This window comes from Leguminivora glycinivorella, chromosome 7 (assembly GCF_023078275.1).
Source record: "Leguminivora glycinivorella isolate SPB_JAAS2020 chromosome 7, LegGlyc_1.1, whole genome shotgun sequence".
In the NCBI taxonomy this organism is placed as follows: Eukaryota; Metazoa; Arthropoda; class Insecta; order Lepidoptera; family Tortricidae; genus Leguminivora; species Leguminivora glycinivorella.
The window spans coordinates 15,673,681-15,696,448 of NC_062977.1; the positions used below are offsets into that span (position 1 = coordinate 15,673,681).

At 38.3% G+C, this 22,768-nt stretch overlaps 1 protein-coding gene across 1 annotated transcript in view; it reads left to right on the forward strand.

The window, feature by feature from the left end:
* Positions 1-3,002: 3,002 nt before the first annotated feature.
* Positions 3,003-22,768, forward strand: part of LOC125227810 (putative fatty acyl-CoA reductase CG5065) — a 31,234-nt gene continuing 11,468 nt past the window's right edge. The window contains 6 exon segments of the mRNA XM_048132157.1: positions 3,003-3,070; positions 17,865-18,063; positions 19,412-19,534; positions 21,412-21,597; positions 21,927-21,993; positions 21,996-22,121. Coding sequence (XP_047988114.1) covers positions 17,872-18,063; positions 19,412-19,534; positions 21,412-21,597; positions 21,927-21,993; positions 21,996-22,121 — 694 coding nt within the window. The 5' untranslated portion in view covers positions 3,003-3,070; positions 17,865-17,871.

Sequence of the window (22,768 nt, forward strand, 5' to 3'; positions counted from 1 at the left end):
CACACTCACGTCCGTATTTACAAAAGTAAAAACTACTCAAGTTTCAGTGCCACTCTTAACAAGAAAAGTGTCGCTTAACTTCAAACTTGATCCATCCAGCCGTACCATGCTTCCAATTTTATCACTTATCCACGTGGATAAGACATCTGTCACTCTCACACTGACATACTTGCCCAAGCGTGACAGAAGTCTTATCCACGTGGAAAAGTGATAAAATTAGAAACATGATACGCCGGCTGCTTTACCTAAGGTTGAATGTGGGTTGAATATATAGAAAATATAATAAGACCCGAAAGATAATCAACCTTATAGCAGAATGGATTTACCCAGTTTTGAAGTTAAGTGACACAAGAAAAAGTGTTAACTTAAATTGTGATATTGCAGTGACAAGTTGCTAACCTCATCGTAAGTATAATTATTGCATTGTACCACGTACCATGTACCACATTTGTCCTGCATGTACAACACGCCATGATTACTATAATCATCAAGCCGTCAGAGCTTGACAAAGTAACTTATCCATCAATCATCAGGTATTGTGGTTTTAATGACATTGTCAAGCGTTTGTAAATAGGTAATATTACCTAAGTTAAGTAGTAGATTGTGTCTGTCTAACTTTGTTTAATGGCAAAGATCAAATACTAGGCATGCGTTAGATACACCGCGGAAGCTGTCTAGAATTAATTTGGTATTCAAATAGATTAAGGGCGGATCAAGAAATAATTTATAAAAAATATAATAAAACATTTTTTCATCATCTATGCATAAAATTCGTACACCTTTGGGGGACGCTCGGCTAGATGGCGCTAATATTAATATTTGACATTTTAACACATATCAAGCTAAGAATATGGGCCGAATTGGGAAAATTGTCATAACTGAGGTTTCAAAGTATTAAGCTTGTGACGAGAGATGGCAGTCTATGCACTGTGATTACATATTTTACTTTGAGAGTAATAACTCTCTATAATACTTGATCCTCTTTGCTAGTATGTGAATCGAATGATTTTAAAGCCATCTAGCGAAGTATTACGACTCTACAGAGGCTCTACCGGCCTCTACCACACTTGAAAAGCCACTAATGTCAGAGCGGTTCGCAAGATGGGGCCACTGTTAAACACGGAGCAAAGGCTACTCAAGATATTTCAGTGATATCAACGAGATCAACAGAGTTTTCCAAAAATCTGTAGCCCTGGGAGTCTATTAACTCATTTTACATTTTTAAACTCCATGCTACTAAGCTTATGTGGAATGATTAATGAGAAAAACTACCAGAGGTTGAAGAAACAAAAGAGGAGATGACTCTTTGGAATTTTCAAACCTAACATTCCAAAATTGTATGTAAATTTGAAGTGGTTCAAAGTTTTATCTAAACGTGAAGAAGTATCAGAAAATACATCTGCACATGGAAGTAAGTAAACACTTTATTGTACAAGAAAAGAATACCTACAACACATATAGAGGTAAAATAAATTAAATAGTTTCAGTACAAATACAAAGGCGAACGTTTTATGGGATCTCTTCCAGTTAACCTTTTTTAGGGTTTTACAACAGGAATTTGTGCGACTCTGTCCGTCTGTCTGTCCGTCTGTCACATTGTTAAATATCTCGAGAACTACTTATGCTATCGATATGAAATTTGGAATAGTTATAAAAATTGTGAACCTCTACAAGTTGAAAGTATTTTTTTTTATTTGTATTTCGATGACTCGGTAGTCTCGGTACCCAGGAAAGATTTATTTAGGAAGAGACATCAGAATTTTGAGTTATAGTTTTATTCATGCCACACTGGCAATTTATGTATTATAAGTGTCATAAACAAACAGGACCTTGTTTGTCCACGGCCACGGACTCATGTTTATCGACTCAAGACCAAAGAACACCTTACATCAGGTCAGTCAATACCGTTGCAAAATCGAAGTGTCATGCATAGATTCACTCACAAGTGCCTTTAACGATTTTCGCAACTTTTTCGTTGACTCGCCTACTACAGGCAGTATTCGTAAGCCGAGATTATTCGAAAGGTTGACTAGCGTAAATAAGAACTTCGGATAACGTAAATGTGCGGCTAAAGCGGGCCTACCAGCGGTCAAGTTCTTTTCGGCGTATGATTCGCTTTTATGTTGCTCAAATACAGAAAAGTGATCTGGTGGCATTAACGAATGATTCAGATTACGGCAATTCATTTAAGGCGATTATTAGAGCAATTCATGTAAAACAGACAAAAAATAGTTGCTAAATGATCCGAACATTTTATTAACATAATTAATAAATTGACGTAGGTACGCTTTTTTGCTTGGAGTACAGGAAACTATTGAATCTTGATTTCTATTGTCCGCACCCAGGGTACATTGCTTACGATTCACCTACTCAGTACCTGCGCCTAATAAGATACAGTTCTTAAGCTTTTCTAGTAGGTACCAGGTACTCTCACTGTATACAACTCACTGTCGTAGTTCAGGGATTTTATCAAATCCCTAAACAAATCTAGTGAAATGACAAAACGTGGCGTGTCCGTTGGCCGATTTTGTGATCTCACTAAACAGAGTCAGGGATTTAGTCAAATGACTGAAATTTTCTAGAGAAATGATGAAATGGATTCGGCATTTTGACATCCTGCGTGATTTGATCAAATCCCTTAGAGATTTGATCAAATCTCTGTTTTGGCCATTTTCCTGCGACATATATACCTACTTATATTTAAGTGCGCAAGAGTTAAAAACTGAGCAGATACTTCTTCGGCGTAACCTTCTCTTCTTTCTCTCCTTCGTCTTGGTGTGCAGTGAGCTGCAAAAGTGCATGGCGCACTTATCAATGAATTCATTAATAATTTCTCCATACAATTTCGCAGCTCACTGTACCTTGTTGCGGATCCCAAAGTTCTCACTTACACTGGTTCGATTAGCATCGTGAGAGGTATAAAATTATAATATTGGTATTGGTAATACTGCCGCTGCGTAAGCGCAGGCAGGGCTCTGGTTATACAAACAACTTAGTCGGCGCAGACGACGCTCCTCGTGCAGACTATCGCGCAAGCGCGCTGCGTTCAATCGGGAAAAAGAGATCGCGGGTAAGTTTTTACTTTCTTTTTACTATTCAATTAACAAGTATATAACCTTTTATAATATGATTGTAGTTATTCGATTTTTGTATAAGAGTGGTAGTTTTATAACGTGTTTAAAGTGTTTTGAACTAGTTCGGTCGCGGTGTATGCATGTGATAGTTGAAATGTTTGTGTTGTGTTACGTATAGAACATTACCGATACGTGTAATTAACTGCAAATTACATTACAGCCCTATAAAATATACTTAATTCATGTTTAATCCCTTACAAAAGAATATGAGATGCTTTTAAGTAGAGATGGGCCGAGTATGGACTTTGCCGAATACGAATATTCGGCCGAACATTCGGTTCAGCTCTTACCGAACTGAATATTCGGCCGAATATTCGGTTAAGCCATGTTTTAAAAGGGGATGTTCATTAAAACTATTAAATGATTGATAATGGTAACATTACGTTACTACAACTATGTTTTTCATGATTTAGTGGATAACTTTGTTAAAACAACTATTTAACTTTTTTACAAAACAATTGTATTGATATGTTGACGCAATTGGTTTCTCTCTTTTTAGCAGTTCCTTGAAAAGCTACTAAAATAGGAGCTTATTATCCAATGGAATACGTAAGATCTTCATTAGTTATTTACTTTGTTTATTCGGTAAATATTCGGCAATGCAACAGAATTATTCGGCCGAATACGAACATTGAAAAACTAGCCGAATATGCCGAATACCGAATATTTACCGAATATTCGGCCCATCTCTACTTTTAAGTAAGTCGCGAGGTAAATAAAGTTAAGTACCTAGTATTGTACGTCATCCCGCGCATTATTTAGGTTTGTAAAAATACATCAGTGAGACAGTTTGTTTATTATCAGGTGTTCTAATGTTATCATGAATATTATAACATTTATAACCATACGTATTTATGTATAGTACCAAATATGTAGTACCTAAGTCCTATACGTCAGCAATTCCCGTTAAGTTTGTACATTTGGATCACGTCTTCGATTTGGATAAAAATTGGTAGGCTGATAGAGTCCACGATGCTGAGCAGGATCCACTAGGTTTCCCAAAATGTCCTAGGTTGATTGTATGAAACTTTCCTTTTTTGTTACCGAAAATGTATAGAAACCTGGTAACAAAAAAGGAAGGTTTCATACAAACTACATAGGACATTTTGGGAAACCTAGCGGATCTTGCTCAGCATCATGGACTCTATCAGCCTACCATTTTTTATCCAAATCGGAGACGTGATCCAAATGTACAAACTTAACGGGAATTACTGGTGTATACTCAATAGTGTGGGCTACCAACCTGTCACTGTAATAGTTATCACAATATCTTCTTCTGCCAACCTCCAAATTGTTAAGAGTTCCACTGAAACTTGACTAGGTGACCACTCGTTTAGGAAATACAGGCGGGTGTTTATGTATGTATTATATCTAATGCGCCAAAGTGCAAATCGCATGAAATTAAGTGCCAATTAGCAAATGGTCAGGATATGACTCGCGAAAATGAAGAAAGTGCCTGTAATTACCTATTTCCTCTACTGTGTTGTGTTTTGCAACCTAACCCACAAGTTACTAATATCATCTCAATGTAGTGTTGTGTTAAGTTAAGGTACTTCTTGCAAGGCAAACATGGTCGCGCTATAAATGATAAAAGATCAGGCCGCCACTATCGCACTATTTGTAAGTGCGATAAGGACGACCTGATGTTTTATCATAAGTATGTCTATTGCGCGACCATGCTTGCCTGCCTTGGGCTCTTTTAGATTTTTCAGTACCTATCCATATTTGGTTTTCTACGATGGTATTTAACCAACTGAAGCAGCTGTTTTTCAAACTCTACAATATGTGAGTGTGTTGAGTAAAGCGTCCCACTTTGTCGGTTACCATTAAGGCGAGATTTACTTGTATCTTTATATGAATAAACTGACAAAGTGGCTTTATAACAATCGACAAAGTGGGACGTTCTCCCGTGCACGCTCACATACTTATTTAGAAAATTTGTGCCTGAGAACCAACTGGGAACTCAGGAGGTTAAAAAATGACATAATGATAGGAACCTGTTTGGCCTTTCTTGCGAGATTGTCATCAGTTATCGATGATAACCTTTATTTGCAAAGCATCTTTTATTTCACAGGTTGGAACAACCGAGTAGGGTGATTTCACCAAATATTAGACTGTAGGATTCATTTTTAACACTGTTGGTTTCTGAAATGTTCCTGCTCATATTTCCTGTCGGTTATAAGTTATATTTTATATTATTTCAAATAGTGTAACGACTAACACTTCGATTTGTGTAACATTTCCCTCTCTTTCAGATTTCTACTTAATACATAGATAAGCTGACGCTTGTATTACCAAAAGGGGTAGGTGGAGCACATGAAGTTGCTCAATTTTTCTGTGGCACTTTTAGCAACATAGAGGTGGTTGACAAAAAATTAAAATGTCATAATATAATACAGTGACAAGTTACCAGCGTATCGACTACACTACACCACAATAAGGAGGCACACTCAAAGGTTATGACAGATGGCGCCACCTTATTAGTCCATTACACAGATAAAGATAAAGAAGATGATATTTATTTTCTCTCTCTCACATATGAATGCCAGTGACTTACCTAGGTCACTAGCACAGGCGCCGCCTGGCGGGAAAAAATGACAGTGTGCCTCCTCATTGAAGCCATACCCCAATTACTCCATCCATACTCCACTTCGACGACACCCAAGGGAGGAAATGTCTTCCCAATGCTTCAACAAATTCTAGAAAAGTGCACTATGCACTCAATGACCTTACAATATTCCGCTCCGCTTACTTCACAGTTGATTATGCATTTTTAATTTGCATCCTTCAATTATAAGTCAAATTACTGCATAATAACTATCGCAGTGAAGATTTTCCTTCTGGTACATACCTGCATTGTTACTTTTTATTGGGATCGTAACGTTTATAGGTGTCTCAAGCACTATGTTCAGAAGATCGCTGGTCATCATTTTACATTTATGACATCTTAGATTCTATATTAAGCAGTTAATTTTGATTTGATGCTGTTAGAGAATCAAATGCGATTGTCAAGCATCCGTATATATGTTTTCATCACATTTGCTGTTTAAAGGTCTCATTGCGTCTACGTGTACTGAAGAATAATGTACTATTTTATTCCCAAGGGAGTAATGGATTTCGTTTTAAAAATTAATACAATCCGTACGTTAACCAAGGATTTTTTTTGCACAACTAAAATTTGACTATTAAGCTATAAAAAATATTATACGGTATGAAAAATGCATTATATTTATGTTTTACAATTATTTCAATGTGTTTTACATTTGTAAATTTCACGTAGATAAATCGTTATAATTTGCAATCTGGCAGGAAATTGTGACGGCCATCTAGATTTGCGCTTGACCGCGTTGCCATAGCAACGGGCAGTACAACACCGCCATTCTATGAAGGTTTTGCCTTATGATTTTTTTCTCTATGTTTTCCTCTCAAATGTGATGAAAAATATTGTGTGTAACTCAGGAGGTAAGGATTTTGTAAACTCGTGTCTATAACTTTCTCCAGCCTATTAACACTCGTTGACAAAATCGGGACCCCCTAAAGTACCTCGCACCGCACCGCGTCTGTGGATTTTTTCCTTGTTGCACAATATACTATATTGTTGATTGTTGACAAAGCAATCATCGCGTAAATGGTGTAAAAAGATGCAAAATGCTAATAATATATATCCAAGTAAAATCCACCGTTTACCTATGCAATTTTAATCAATGTCTCAATACTCTCAATATATGTATGAGTAGTTAAATAAAAAATACTCAGTATAAGGTACAGCGGGACAAATTTAGATGGAGGGGCAAATGTAATTGGTCCATTTTTTTGTCATTATTAAATACTAGCTTTTGCCCGCGAGACAAAAAGTACCCTATGTCACTCTCCATCCCTTCAACTATCTCCATTTATAATATTAGTATGGATTATTATAGTGTCCACCGGTTATATATACGTTAGGCGTGTTCAGTGGATACATGTCATGTAGAACTCAACATCATAGTCTAATAATGGAAAACAATGCATCAGTTACCATTGCCCCCCAATCGAGATTTGCCCCACTGTACTTACCAAACCAACCAACCAAAAGAGAATTGAAGGAACTCTCATATGGATTATTATTTACTGCGCTAGGTGTATATAATGTTAATGTGTTAAAAAAAACACTCAAAAACCAAGTTAGTTAGCTATTTGGAGTAATTATCGTTCCTATTCCATTTTAACTTTTGAACTATAAAACACTCAAAAACCAAGTTAGTTAGCTATTTGGAGTCGTTCCTATTCCATTTTAACTTTTAAACTATAAAACTTTTTCTAAACACAAATCAAATCTTACAAAACTTACAACCAAAAATAAAAGCTAACACAAACAAACACTAATTAAAAACTATATAAAAAAAACTTTCCCCAATTCATTCACCTGCGGGAAGCCCCTCCAAAATGCTGGCGACATTTTCCTCTGAATTGCCAACCCTATTCTCTGGGCAAAGAAAGAGCCAGCCCTGGGGTTACCTGAGACGCCTACTAGCCGAACTGACACTTCTTTCACGTTTTTTTTCGTGTCAGTCGACCAGGGACCCAGTATTTCCACTGCAAGCGCCACAAATTCCACTTTTTAACACATTTTTGTGCAGGCCCTCCATAGACGACAAGTCCTTCTACAAAGCCGTAAAGTTCACATTCAGAGCGCGACAGTGAACGTGTTAACTTGGACAAGTCACGGCCCTTTCGGTTTTGAGTGTCATTGCTATGTGAAATTACATATTTTGCGGTAAACTCCACGCGTGGATGTTAAGAGATATTGCGAACTTTTATGAGATTTCTTCATAGTTTTAAGGTCAATTGCGTAGAAGACCTTGGAAAATAGGCACATTTTTAAATTTTTCAACACTACAGGCCCATTGATATTTAATGCATTATCGCTTACAATTTTTTCATTTTGCTTATGCTTATTGCAAATGTAAACATATAAAAGGCAAGCAAACAACGATCTTCTTACAGCACATTGAATATAATAGTTATCACGGATGCAGGATACTCGCCGATGCCTACTTACTAATCCCTTCCCGCTGAGCCACCTGCATTTTACACTGCCTAGATAGCGATTGCCGACCGGAATAATTTCCGACCCCAATCCCTATTCTTATCCCCGTCCCTATCTCTATCCTTGTCCCCGTCCCCACCCCCGTCCCGTCCCTGTCCCCGTCCCTCCCCTATCCCTATCCCCGTCCCCGTCCCCTATTTTTATCCCTATTCCTATCCCTATCCCTATCCCTATCCCTATCCCTATCCCTATCCCTATCCCTATCCCTATCCCTATCCCTATCGTTATCCCTATCCCTATCCCTATCCCTATCCCTATCCCTATCCCTATCCCTATCCCTATCCCTATCCCTATCCCTATCCCTATCCCTATCCCTATCCCTATCCCTATCCCTATCCCTATCCCTATCCCTATCCCTATCCCTATCCCTATCCCTATCCCTATCCCTATCCCTATCCCTACCCCTACCCCTATCCCTATCCCTATCCCTATCCCTATCCCTATCCCTAACCCTATCCCGTTCCCGTTCCCGTCCCCGTCCCCGTCCCCGTCCCCGTCCCCGTCCCCGTCCCCGTCCCCGTCCCCGTCCCCGTCCCCGTCCCCGTCCCCGTCCCTGTCCCTGTTCCTGTCCTTGCCCCTTTCAAATTATCATGCTAGGAGGTGAACTTTGAAAAATCCTTCCTATAAGGAACTTCCGTGTCAATTTGAAATCTTGAACCAGAAGTATAGATAAAAACTAAACCTACACTTATGGCTATTTTGGATATTTTAACCCCATTGCACAACAACAGGGGAGAAAATATCTTTTCCACCTCATTAGATTTTAAAATCGTTGTATTTATCGTGATCAGCGACCCGATAAACCATAAAAACGATACCCATATTGTGTTTTTGACTTTACTTTATTTTCAAAAAACCTGAAACATGTATTTAGTCATATGTCTTTAGGAATCCTCCTGTGAAGTTGTCCCTGTCCCTGTCCCTGTCCCTGTCCCTGTCCCTGTCCCTGTCCCTGTCCCTGTCCCTGTCAAATTATCATGCTAGGAGGTGAACTTTGAAAAATCCTTTCTTAGTGCTCCTCTTATGGCTATGTTGGATATTTTAACCCTATTGCACTACAACAGGGGGTAAAATTTCTTTTCCACCTCATTACATTTTAAAATCGTTGTATTTATCGTGCTCAGCGACCCGATAAACCATAAAAACTATACCCATATTGTGTTTTTGGCTTTACCCCCTTTGCACCCCTTTAGGGGTCAAATTTTCAAAAAACCTGAAACATGTATTTAGTCATATGTCTTTAGGAATCCTCCTGTGAAGTTTCGTATAAAATAGTCAAACTAATCTTGTTTCCCCATACAAACTTTGAACCCCCATTTGAGCCCCTTAGGAGGCGAATTTAAAAAAATCCTTTCTTAGTGCTCCTCTACACTATATAAGGAACCTACGTGCCAAATTTGACATCTCTAGAACCAGCGGTTTCGGCTGTGCGTTGATATGTCAGTCAGTCAGTCAATATCTTCTTTTATATATATTTTTGATATTTAAACCCCATTGCACCACAACAGGGGAGAAGGTATTTCACTTCCGCCTCGTTAGATTTTAAAAACGTTGTATTTATCGTGATCAGCGACCCGATAAACCATAAAAACGATACCCATATTGATTTTTTGACTTTATCACCCCCTTTTCACCCTTTTAGGGGTTAAATTTTCAAAAAACCTGAAACGCGTATTCAGTCATATGTCTTAAGGAATCTTCCTGTGAAGTTTCGAATAAAATAGTCAAACTAATCTTGTTTCCCCATACAAACTTTGAACCCCCATTTGAGCCCCTTAGGAAGCGAATTTAAAAAAATCCTTTCTTAGTGCTCCTCTACACTATATAAGGAACCTACGTGCCAAATTTGACATCTCTATATAGAACCAGCGGTTTCGGCTGTGCGTTGATATGTCAGTCAGTCAGTCAATATCTTCTTTTATATATATTTTTGATATTTAAACCCCATTGCACCACAACAGGGGAGAAGGTATTTCACTTCCGCCTCGTTAGATTTTAAAAACGTTGTATTAATCGTGATCAGCGACCCGATAAACCATAAAAACGATACCCATATTGATTTTTTGACTTTATCACCCCCTTTTCACCCTTTTAGGGGTTAAATTTTCAAAAAACCTGAAACGCGTATTCAGTCATATGTCTTAAGGAATCTTCCTGTGAAGTTTCGAATAAAATAGTCAAACTAATCTTGTTTCCCCATACAAACTTTGAACCCCCATTTGAGCCCCTTAGGAAGCGAATTTAAAAAAATCCTTTCTTAGTGCTCCTCTACACTATATAAGGAACCTACGTGCCAAATTTGACATCTCATATTTAATAATTTAACATGAATTTGCGAATAAAATGATTATTATTATTCTTAAAATAACTAAAATTATAGTAAGTATTTATCTGTGAATTTTCTTAAAAGCTGTAACAGAGTAATCTAAATAAACTTATAAGTTATAATGAGTATAATGACGCCTTCGGATAATTTTAGAGTAGTGCATTCAACAGGGTGATTTGGAATCATACATTGGGGAGAACTAGGTGATACAGTATATCTAAGTTTTAAATACTATGCAGGCATCATTTAAAACACACAAAAATCTGGTGTATCATAGAAATCTTTGACATCTTATGATTTACTTGACCTTTCCTTACCTTACCTTGATCTTTGAAATATGAGACGTTCTAGATCGTTTTCATCTGATCCGATATGTGAAAGAAAACGCTCTAAGGGGTAGAAGAGTTTTTTAACACACGAGAAGTAAAATACATTTGCACCCGAGTGTAACACAAAACTTTTCCCCTCACTATAGCGAGGAAACTACAACGCAAAAAATGTGTTTATCACTGCTTCCAGTAGTTCCACAGGTGGTAAATCATTTTTATTACTAGATTCACCTACTTTTATAAATTTTAAAGCAGTTAATTTGACTTTATTCAAGGTCAAATTACTTTACCCACTAGTGGATAAAATGCGTTTTTACTAGGGCTCCCGGTCGCGTCCGTGTTTCGTGTACCCGTTGCCGGGTATCCGTTCCCGTGTTACACGAATCCGGATTTCTGGCCCGTTTGGAACGGGTAATTAGGGACCGTGTAATTAAAGTCCGGGTACCCGTGTAGTCCGTGTGTCCGGATCGACGGACTCTAAAAACCCGCGGGTCCGATCCGTTCTCGACGTATAGTGATGCTTGGTGAATGTTCGCGTTCTCGGTTCAAGCGAATATTAAAATCAGTTTAAAGAACCAAAAATGATAAAACCTTAATAACTAAAATGAAAAAAGGACAGCGGAGCAATTGTGACTGGGGGACAAATTTTAACTGCTCGATTTTTTCCATGTTTTATATTTTAGGCATTATTATATAGAGTACGCGTTTTCAGTGGCCTAAATTAGTATGATGTCAGAAAGCATGAAACTTGGTATGCACATAGCTTTGACGTTCATAAGAATAAATAGAAGTAGAAACACGCTGAGGAGTTAATCTCTTCCCCCCACTATTATCTCCCATTTTTAGCGTTTTTAAATTTTCACGAAAACTACTAAAGGTTTTGGTAAGTAAATATTACGAGTAGGTACTTACCAGAAAGATGTCTAGGAGAAGTACCATGAAATTCTCTACAATACTTCCATTTAAAGTATATTACTAACAGTCGATAGTGCTACCCCTACTCATCCCACTAGTAGTTAAAAACAAATATTATGCGGGGGACTTAAGCATAATTTGAAAATGATGAGTTAAAAGCCTACCTACCCACCTTAAAAGACACCTACTTTAAAAGACAGTATTGTAGAAAATTTTATGGAGAATATACTTTTCCTAAATATCGTGATTATAGCTTTCACGGTTTTCATAACAATATAAAAAACCTGAAAATAGTGATATAAAATGAGGGAAAAGAGGGGAAACATTGACACCTCGGCGTCTGCGTACTTTTATTTTTTTCTGTTGTGTTTGTAAGTTACCTATATACATATCAAGTCTCATGCTTTTTGTCACACCCTATCCGACTAGCGCAAGTTAAGAACCAGGACTATGGATACATATTCACTTCAAGGTGGTTCCCTCCAAAATAATTAAAAAAAATATACCATTCTTAACTAATTATTTGTAAAACAGCGCGGCTACATCTTTCGCGGAACTTTTCAAACAAAAGGTTTGTCCATGTCAAAGGGAAGCCAGGTGTGAGGTTTGAGTGTCATTATTATTAGTAAAAAACCGGCCAAGTGCGAGTCGGGCTCGCGCACAAAGGGTTCCGTAGCAGCAAACCAAAATTACAGTTAAATCAACCTATCTCAAAAACTATAAGAGATACTTTGATCAAACCAAAAATCGTTGAAAGAGTTAATTAGCATGCATCACCTCTATTTTTTTTAGAATTTTATACCCCGTAGTTATAAAAATAGAGGGGGGGGGACATACTTTTTACGACTTTGAGAGCTGATATCTCAAAAACCGTTCACTTTAAGAAAAATGTTTTTTAGAAAACTTTATATCATTTTAAAAGACCTTTCCATTGATACCCCACACGGGTATGTACATCGAAAAAAAAATTTTCATCCCTCAGTTACATGTATGGGGGGCCCCACCCCCAATTCTTTTTTTTACTATTTAGTGTCATAATTTTGTAGCGGTTCATACAACACATATTCCCATCAAATTTCATCACTGTAGTACTTATAGTTTCCGAGTAAATCGGCTGTGACAGACGGACAGACGGACAGACGGACAGACGGACAGACGGACATGACGAAACTATAAGGGTTCCGTTTTTGCCATTTTGGCTACGGAACCCTAAAAATCACCACGGGTATTGGTTATTGTGCCGCCCACAAGTCATTATTATATTACCTTTGTCTTCTCATGCGACTTTAATTCTACTAACTTCTTAGATAAAAACTAATAACTCGATAGTTCAAATACATTTCATTTAGTATACGCGAAATAATCCGTTTCCATAGTTATGTATTTTATCTATTTAAGTATGTATATCGTCGCGCAGCACCCATAGTAAGCTTTGCTTAGTTTGGGGCTAAGTCGATCTGTTTAATGTCCCCAATATTTATTTATTTATTTTAAAACTATGAGACATAGATATAACTATAATAAATTGCATGAGTAACTGTCGCGGTAACCGAAGACAATATTTTGAAGTATATTTGTCAGAATCTGTACATATAGTAAGTACCTATAGGTGGTATGGTCCCTATAGGTAGTTAGTAAGTCTCCATGAACATCATAAAACAATCAATTAATATAACTAATATAGTATTTTTCACACAAACCAATACCCTTCTATTAGTTAACCTAGAGACATATAAAGTCCATTAAACTCGCAATTGCCTTAAGCAACTTTATTGAAAAAAACCAATAGACTAGTGTGCCTGGCGAAAGTATGGACCTATAGGAATACGTTTGTAATATTTGTATAGCCTATAACGTAACGGGAATAAGTGCAAAAAATATAATTAACACGTTATTGACTCAAATAAAATGAGTATGTATAAAACCAATTCGTATTCGTTCGCTATATTAACATAAATTTTAAAATTCACCTATTTTTTTAAATACAAACTGGCACGGCAATAAGTCGATCGGTCCGCCGGCCGCCTCGTGTGTTCAATACCCGAACGGTGCCGAGGTCCGTGCGTCCGGCCGTCCGGCCCCGAACGCCGATTCGGCACTACACGCGCGAACGGCACTACACGGGAACGGACTTCGGCGGGTTCGGGTAGTTCGGACGCTTAGCACCGCCGGGGCTAAGGGGCCGGACGCACGGATCGGCGGGTAGTAACGAATATCCAGAGCCCTAGTTTTTACCCGCTGGTATTAAAGGACAAAACACGTGTTTCCGAGCTAGTGAGGGGAAAAATAAGTAACACTACGATAGTTGGCTTACTTGGCTGAATACTCAATTTTTTATTAGAAAAATTAGATTAGATTACTGGTGTCTCAACTGGTGTGGTTAGCTATGTGGCTCTACTGCACTTAAACTTTGACCATTATAAATAATTATCAACATCATTACAAGAATTTCTGTAGTTCTACAAGCAATCCGTTTACGCTGGATTTTGGTCCGTAGCAATACGGTAGAGTTTGCGCAACCGTGTCACGATTTACCAGTTTGTGTGGCAAGCCGCAGGCACGCAGCTATGTTATGTTGGTAGGGCTCGCCACCAGTGAAACTGGGCCTATAACACATGTGCGAATAAGGTTTAATTATTTACGCAAGTCTCGTATATGAATTGAGTCGTTTTAAGAAAAGTAAGAGAAGTAAATAAAAATTGTATTTTGATAGACGTGATTGTCAATATCAATCAAGTATGTAGTTGGTTCTAGTATGCAGAAGAGTATCTTGAGGAGAGGCGTGCCAAACTAGTGGTAAGACGGGCCTATTCCAGGCCCCGTAGCCGAATGGCATTTCTCCGACGCGAAACAAAAACGAAACGCCGCGAAAGGTAATCTAGCTCTGTCTTGCCAATACGCAAGAGCGATAGAGATAGATATCTACTAGCGTTTCGTTTCGTGAGCGTTTTGTGAGCGTTTGTGTCATTCGGATACGCACCCAGATGTTGCGAATATAGCGGGATTAACCCATTATTTTTTACGCCCATTAGTTAGATGTTCTTAGGAATAGAGACGGGAGAGTAATTAAATATTTCTTTTGATAGATATGGTGGTCAATTTAAAACAAATACCTTGTTTTTGTTAGCATGCAATAATGTTACGAATGTATTGGGACACAGGAAGCGTGGCTAACTGCCTAACCAACAGTAAAACTGGGCCTAAAACAACTTATATGTGGAATTGAGGGTTACGCCATTCTTACGCATATTAAAATTATTTGCCCATGACCGGACAGTAAGAGAGTAATTTAAAAGGTAGTACCAAATAATTGGTAAACAGTTATTAGCATGCAGTTATGTTACGAGTCTGTTCGGGGGAGGCGTGCCAACCCACTAGTGAAACTAGGCCTATCTACAACTACATTGTCGAATATTGGCTTCGTGCGAAGTGCATGGAGGGCGTAAGCAAAGCGATCGCAGTGCTTGCGGTGGTCAAAATCGACACTGATTGTGGTTGTCATCTATCAAAACTCATAAAATATAATACAATGTGTAATGTTTGATATGGGGCATTAATGTTGTTTCGTTGTTAATTGTAAAAATAATGGCATAAATAGTCGTTGCACGTTCTATGCGTTTCTTAGAGCACACTGGAAATTGGATCAAAGAACTAAATGGATAGCTACGGTGAAAAGAAAACGTAAGTGACTTGTCAAAACAGAACATTATAATAAATTATATTTAAGCTTTGTTTACCTAATAAAAAAAACAGCTACTGGAATAAGAAACATGCTGCAAGCCCTAAACACAGAGAGTCAGAAAATAGGACTACAAATGAACGCCACAAAAACAAAAGTGATGACTAACAGCTACGAGCAACCAATAAATATAGAAGGAAGAAAAATAGACTATGTTCAAGAGTATGTATACTTGGGAAAACTGATATCCTTTAACAAAAAAAGGAACGACAATGAAATTGACAGAAGAGTTAACATAGCGTGGTCCAAATACTGGGCTCAAAAAGAGATTTTAAAGGGAAACTATGGCCTGAAACTGAAGAAAATTATAATGGACTCCTGCATCCTACCCAGCCTCACTTACGCCAGCCAAACATGGGTGTACACCAAGAGGGTAAAGAGCAAAATTCTCGCATGTCAACATGCAATGGAAAGGAGCATCTTGAAGTTAAGGAGGATCCAGAAAACTAGAAATGAAGAAATAAGGAAGAAAACTAAGCTGACAGATGCTCTTCAACATGCACTATCGCAAAAATGGAAATGGGCTGGACATTTGGCGAGATACCAAGATAAGAGATGGACTCTACATGCAACCAGATGGCCAGGCCCCACTGGTAAGAGGAAGGATGGGAAACCACGCAAAAGATGGGTTGACGACATTGTAAAGGTAGCAGGAAGGAACTGGATGGACACCGCTCAGAATAGAGAAAAATGGCAAAGCTTGGAGGAGGCCTTTACCCTATCAGGGACCACAAATAACTAAAAGACAAATTAAATGAAAAGTAAAGAAGAAAGACAAAAATGTGGAAAGAAGGCTAAATAAATAAAATAAATACCTAATATTGTTCAATACGCTGTTAGTATTTTTCCTACCGTAAAAGATTATGCTTAAAGATTCAGGCCTAGCTTGGGAATAGGCCCGTGTCGGATATTTCTGCGGCCGCAGACATGACTAGGTACTTACGTTTAGATTTGTTTTATATGGCATTAACGGGACGGAGGTTTAGCGAATACCATATCACTAGCTCGAAGAACTTGTACCATTACTCCTATGTTCTTCAAGATTCCTTATATGCCCTACCAGCACCAATTTATTGACTCTTTTTGTAGTCTGGGGTTGGAAGTTTATACCGTGAGTAATGCTTTGGAAACTGATTTTTGGTATTATATCCATGTCTTTATAATCTATCTACCTAAATTACACTTGAAATAGTAGCTCTTGTTATTCGATTTATTTAAAATTAACGAAAAATCGTTAAAATATAATGTTTGTTTACATGTCATTTTTTGACATTTTCCACTTCAAGTTCACATGGTAGTGGGCGTAATTGTCGTGCACGTAGTCAATAGCAGGCTTACGCCATTTATATGTTACGCATATTAACTTTATTTGCCGATGGTAGATAGTAACAGATGAGAGGGTTATTACAAATTGGTTATGATGGTACTTTGCAATAAAAAGTCGTCGTAAAATTGGCCTTAAGAAAAGAGAAAATACACGTTTTGCCTATTTTACACCATTAAAAAGTCACCATTTCTTGATGATGCGTTTCCAATGTGATAAGTGAGATAACATCATCATCATCATCATTTCAGCCTTCGTATAACAGAATTGTGAAAGTCACTAAATCCATTCTACATGGAAAAATACTATAGTAGGTATTTGCAGAACCAGACAAATAACACAGTGATTTTGAAAAATCATACGCTTGTGAATTGTGAATAACCCAGTCCTAAAGTACATGCGGTAGACCACATAATAAGCTAAACCTACATCGCAAATCGGCGTTAAACCGGCGAAGATCGCCTCACGCACGGCACAGATACTTACCGGCGTTTGCGTCACTTGCGTTACAAAATGCGCAGGAAATCGAATGCAACTTGCAATGACGCTTCCCTATTTGCGTTGCGGTAACGTTACATCCGATTATTAATCTTGAACTAAATCATGCCGATTTTAAATGGTTACGTTTTACTTTATAAATATTAAATAAATTAGCCAGTTGCATGAGAAGGTGAAGTTAGAATTAGGTGCGGATAATACCCAAAGTACTTTCTACCTATCATTGTCTACTAGGAAAAACAATTGATATTTGCAAACCAATCAAAACTAAGACACTTTTGAATGAAATATTCCACAGTAGCAGATTCAAGACATAACACCACCTTGTACTGTAGGCTATGCTATTAGGAGGTTTATTGGGGCGCCTCTTTGTGGGTGGCACAAAGTCACAAACATTAAACAACAGGCCTTCTTTGTATGTAACTACAATGTAGATACAATAAAACATAGCTATAAACATTACTAACACCAACAATTCCTAATGTAAAAGTTATATTATTTCCTTTACAGATAAAACATGACGTCGGAAATCAACGAGTGGTACCGAGGCCGAAAGGTCCTGGTGACGGGGGCCTCCGGTCTCATGGGCAAGGTGCTCATTGAGAAGCTGCTATATTCCGTGCCTGATGTGGGCTGCGTGTACGCTCTGGTGCGGAGCAAGCGCGGCAAGACGCCTGAGTCGCGGATAGAAGACATGTGGAAACTACCCGTAAGTTATACGAGTGTTATAGACTTATAGAGACCGAAAGGTCCTGGTGACAGGAGCCGACCGCCTCACCGGCCCTGTCCGGCAAAGGGCTCTTAGAAATGCTTCTGTATTCCGTGGGCTGCGTGTAGGTGCGCACTGGTGCGGAGCAAGCGCGGCAAGACGCCCGAGTCACGGATAGAGGACATGTGGAAACTACCCGTAAGTTAACCGAGTGTTAAAGAGACCGAAAGGTCCTGGTGACAGGAGCCGACCGTCTCACCGGCCTTGACCGGCAAAGGGCTCTTAGAAATTCCTCTGTATTCCGTGGGCTATGTGTAGGTGCACACTGGTGCGTAGCAAGCGCGGCAAAATACCCGAGTCACGGATAGAGGACATGTGGAAACTACCCGTAAGTTACACGAGTCGTACTGAGAATGTAAGGTTCTGGTGACGGGGGCCTCCGGTCTCATGGGCAAGGTGCTCATTGCAAGCTGCTATACTGGTTCCATGCCAGATGTAGGTTGTGTAGTAAGCCCTGATGTGGAACAAGCGCGGCAAGGCGCCGGAGTCGCGGATAGAACACATGTGAAAACTACCCGTAAGTTATGCGAGTATTACCGAGGTTGTCAGTTCCTGGTGACAGGACCTCTGGTCTCAAGACTCTCATGGGCAGTGCTCATGAAAAATATGAAATAGGTATTCCGTGACAGATGTAGGTTGTGTGTAGTAAGCCCTGATGCGGAACAAACGCAGCAAGACGCCCGTGTCCCGGATAGAAGACATGTGAAAACTACCCGAAAGTTAGACGAAGCCGAAAGGTCTTGGAAACAGGAGCTTCTCTCCTATCTAAGGTATTCGTAAATATTCGCATGACCAAAGGAAGATGCACACGGAATAGCCATTATACCAATAGCTTTATTATTATTGCAGTCACGTTATTACTAGGTAGTCATTTCAAATAACCTTTAACCTGTAAGATACTCATTTGTATACATAGATACTACCCGCCTACTGAGATTATATCTAATGAAACAAAGCTAATGAACGGTTTGTACATAAAATAAACTTAACAAAAAACTTTTACCTAGGTACCTACTCGTAGGTATTATCTGTGCACATCATACAATGTTACAAAATGAATTAAATATGTTGCTTCAGCTATAGAAGCTTGTCAGTAATACTCATAGTTACCTACTCGTTTGTCAATAATCTTTCTTTCTTTATAATAAAATAGAATTTTGAGCGAAGCTTGGTCGCCCAGGTACTCATATTTAACATGCAAATTATATAAACATATTTTGACACACTTGAAATTAAAGCAGGTTAAGTATTTAAGGGCCTACTATGTGAAGTGTATGTTCTGTTCCAGTTATTCTCAAGGCTAAGAGAAGAGAAACCACATGTGATGAAGAAACTGATTCCCGTGACGGGAGACATCTGCTATGATAACCTCGGGATCGACGATCAGATGCTGCACAAACTTTATAACGAGGCAAGTACATTTATTTTCACCACACCAACTGGTAAAGGCTCTCTTTGCTATTCGAAATAGATAGCAAAATTGCATTTTATCCACAAGAGTGCAAAGTAATTTCATACAAATTTTAACTTGATGTCTTAAGCTGGCTGGTAGATTTTACCTATTAATGATGATTTTTAATCATAAATATTGAATAAATTGATGGATTTGTTTCTTTTTTTTTTTAGGTTTTTAGAAATTTATTTATTTCAAAATTGAACGATATTAATAGTACAACTAAAATACAATTAAATTAAAAACTAATCTAAATTAAACTAAGTTTTAACTTAAATAATTAAAAAAGATATATACGTACCTAATATACATATAAGTATGATGATGTTTGTATGATGTTTTATAGTCAGTATTTTGTTCGTGTTGGTGTGATGAAAAATTTATTTGAATTCACTGACAACCTAGTAGTCTAGAGTGGTGGTCAGAAATATAACCATGAAAAAAATCCTGAACCCACACTGCAGTAGCAAGCTGGTCTAGCCAACACAATGAACGTTTGCCCAACGATAACGAAACGCTGTGTCTCTCTTATACTCTTCTGTAGGTAATTGTACGACTGTGATAGTTGCGTTTCGTTCTCCATGGAGTTAACTAACGAACCCAATAAGTACTAAGGTCAATTCAATACGGAGAAGTGTGTCTGGCCTGTCACATTTGGCTGTTTTACTCATTGTCACTGGTGGTTTTGCTAGTTCATACTTTTGTATCTTGCTACTTACGATTAGTGGTAAACGTATTGAACTCGCAATAAACACTGATCATCCTTTAAATACTTAGGCTAAATGAGAAGGCCAGACACACCCATTTAAATTTAATTTATCTCTATGGCTGAAACAACAAGTGTTTTACTATATTAATGAGTTTCTACAAATTTAATAATAGTAATAATGTTAGTTATTTAGTATAGTTAAGTACCCAACCTATGTCTTGTCCACTTATACATGCAATGCAATGTATGTTAAATCAAGACCACATTTTGCATGCCTAACCAGCAAAATACGTCACTGTACAGGAATATCTTACCAATGTCACCTTGTACCATATTTTTGCAGATAAAAATTTATTTATTTATTGACCTTAGTCCTTTTAGTATTGTGCCCAGCACGGAAAGCATGGTCGCGCGATAGACGATAAAATAGCAGGCCGTCCCTATCGCACTATTTGTAAGTGCGATAGGGACGGCCTGATATTTTATCGTCTATCGCGCGATCATGCTTCCCGAGCAGGAGTAGGTAGGTGTAGGGTTGCAAATAGAAAATAAAACAAATGTTTTTTAGAATTACTTATGAAAAAAAAACATGAAAAAAAGAGCATTATTGTTTTTGTTCTAAATATGGTTTTTTTTCAGATGAACAAATAATTCTACAATAATTAACGGTTTTTCGTGAGTTGTAACCGTGTTTCAATAACAATAACGTACATTTTAATTCGATTAACATTTAGTATACAAACGTTTATTGGGGAATCCCCGATGCGGCGTGCAGCGTGAAGAGGCGGTGGTGTTACCAATAGTAAATAGTGATAACTACCAACTTCAGATTTCGTAAATGTTACTTTTATAAGAACAGAAATTAAAGTTATTTGATTAAATCCGTTTAATAGTTAACATTAAGTCTAAAAAACCGTATAAAAGTATTAACTGCTTTGCAAATTTAGAAAAAAAAACATACTCCAGAAAAAAAAACTGTTTTTTTCACGTTTTTTTTTGTTTTTTTTTTTTCAAGCCAGAAAAAAACCGTTTTTTTTGCAACCCTAGGTAGGTGACTTTACAATGTAAACCCTAAAAAGTGGGCATGAATTATACATATTTTTAATTCTTGGGTGTTCATTTCCAGGTTTCAGTAGTATTCCACTTCGCAGCCAGCCTGCGACTAGAAGCACCATTGAAGGAAGGGCTGGAAATGAACACCAGGGGAACTCTGCGTGTCATCGAGATAGCCAGGAACATGAAGAATCTGGCGGCGTTTGTGCATCTGTCGACTGCATTCTGCTATCCTGACTACGAGAGGATGGCTGAAAAGGTATGGGGCTACACTGCTACATATGTAATAAAATCAGAAATCTTGTAATATTTTCTAATAAGGTATTCTAAAATGTCAAAAACTCATGACTGAGGCTCAGAATTTGTTAATGACTCTTTTTTTGGCAGTACTGTAAAGAAGCCGCAGCAATGCTAAAATGCGCATAACGATAGATGTAACTTACCGAATTAAAACTATTCTTAACGAGAAAGACAGATGTTTTTGATGTCTTTCAGGATCTTGGATTACTTATCTTAAATACTTACTATTTACTTATCATACCTAAATGTGTTCGAGTCTCACGGAAGCATTAACTTCTAAATTTCTAGGTGCATGACCCACCTCACAATCCTCACGAGGTACTACGCGCTGCGCAATGGCTATCAGATGATCAGCTGAATCTCTAGCCCCGTCCATCATGAATATGCATCCCAACTCATACTTGTACTCCAAACGGCTGGCCGAGGCGCTGGTCAGGGATTGTCATCCGGAGCTACCGGCTTGTGTAGTTCGACCCAGCATAGGTGAGATATTTTACAATACATATTTAATCATAGCCCGTAAACATTCTGGCTCCGTCCATTGTTACATACATACTAACTCATACAGAATCTTTTAGCCTTCAACGAGTGCACTTTGATGCCCTGTACTTCAAAATGCCATATTTCTGTCTAGTTTAACATAGTATAGGTAGGTGAGGTATTAGACAAAACCCCACAAACTTGAACCTTTAAATCATTCTTGCAGGGTCCCCCCACATCTAGCGTCTCGCGAGCGTCGCGTCAGCCAACTGTATGGAAAAAGACGTAAATATTAAGCGGTTAATGTCACACATCTATCGACGTTGTAACAGTGTAATTATTGAATTGTGCAACCTCCACAATAACAGCTAAAGCTTGACCAGAAATATATGACTAAGTACGCGCCATCTTGCGGAATTTCATTAGAACTATTTTCTTCATACTATACTGAACTGTCTACCCCATACATCAGAATAACAGCGCCCTCCTGACAATAGTCATATATCTCTGGTGCCGTAGCCGAATGGCATTTCTGCGACGCGACGCGAGTTAGTCTGGCTCTGTCGCGCCAATACGCAAGAGCGATAGAGATAGATATCTACCATGCGCGGATCCAGGGGGGGAGGTCATGGGGGTCATGACCCCCCCCC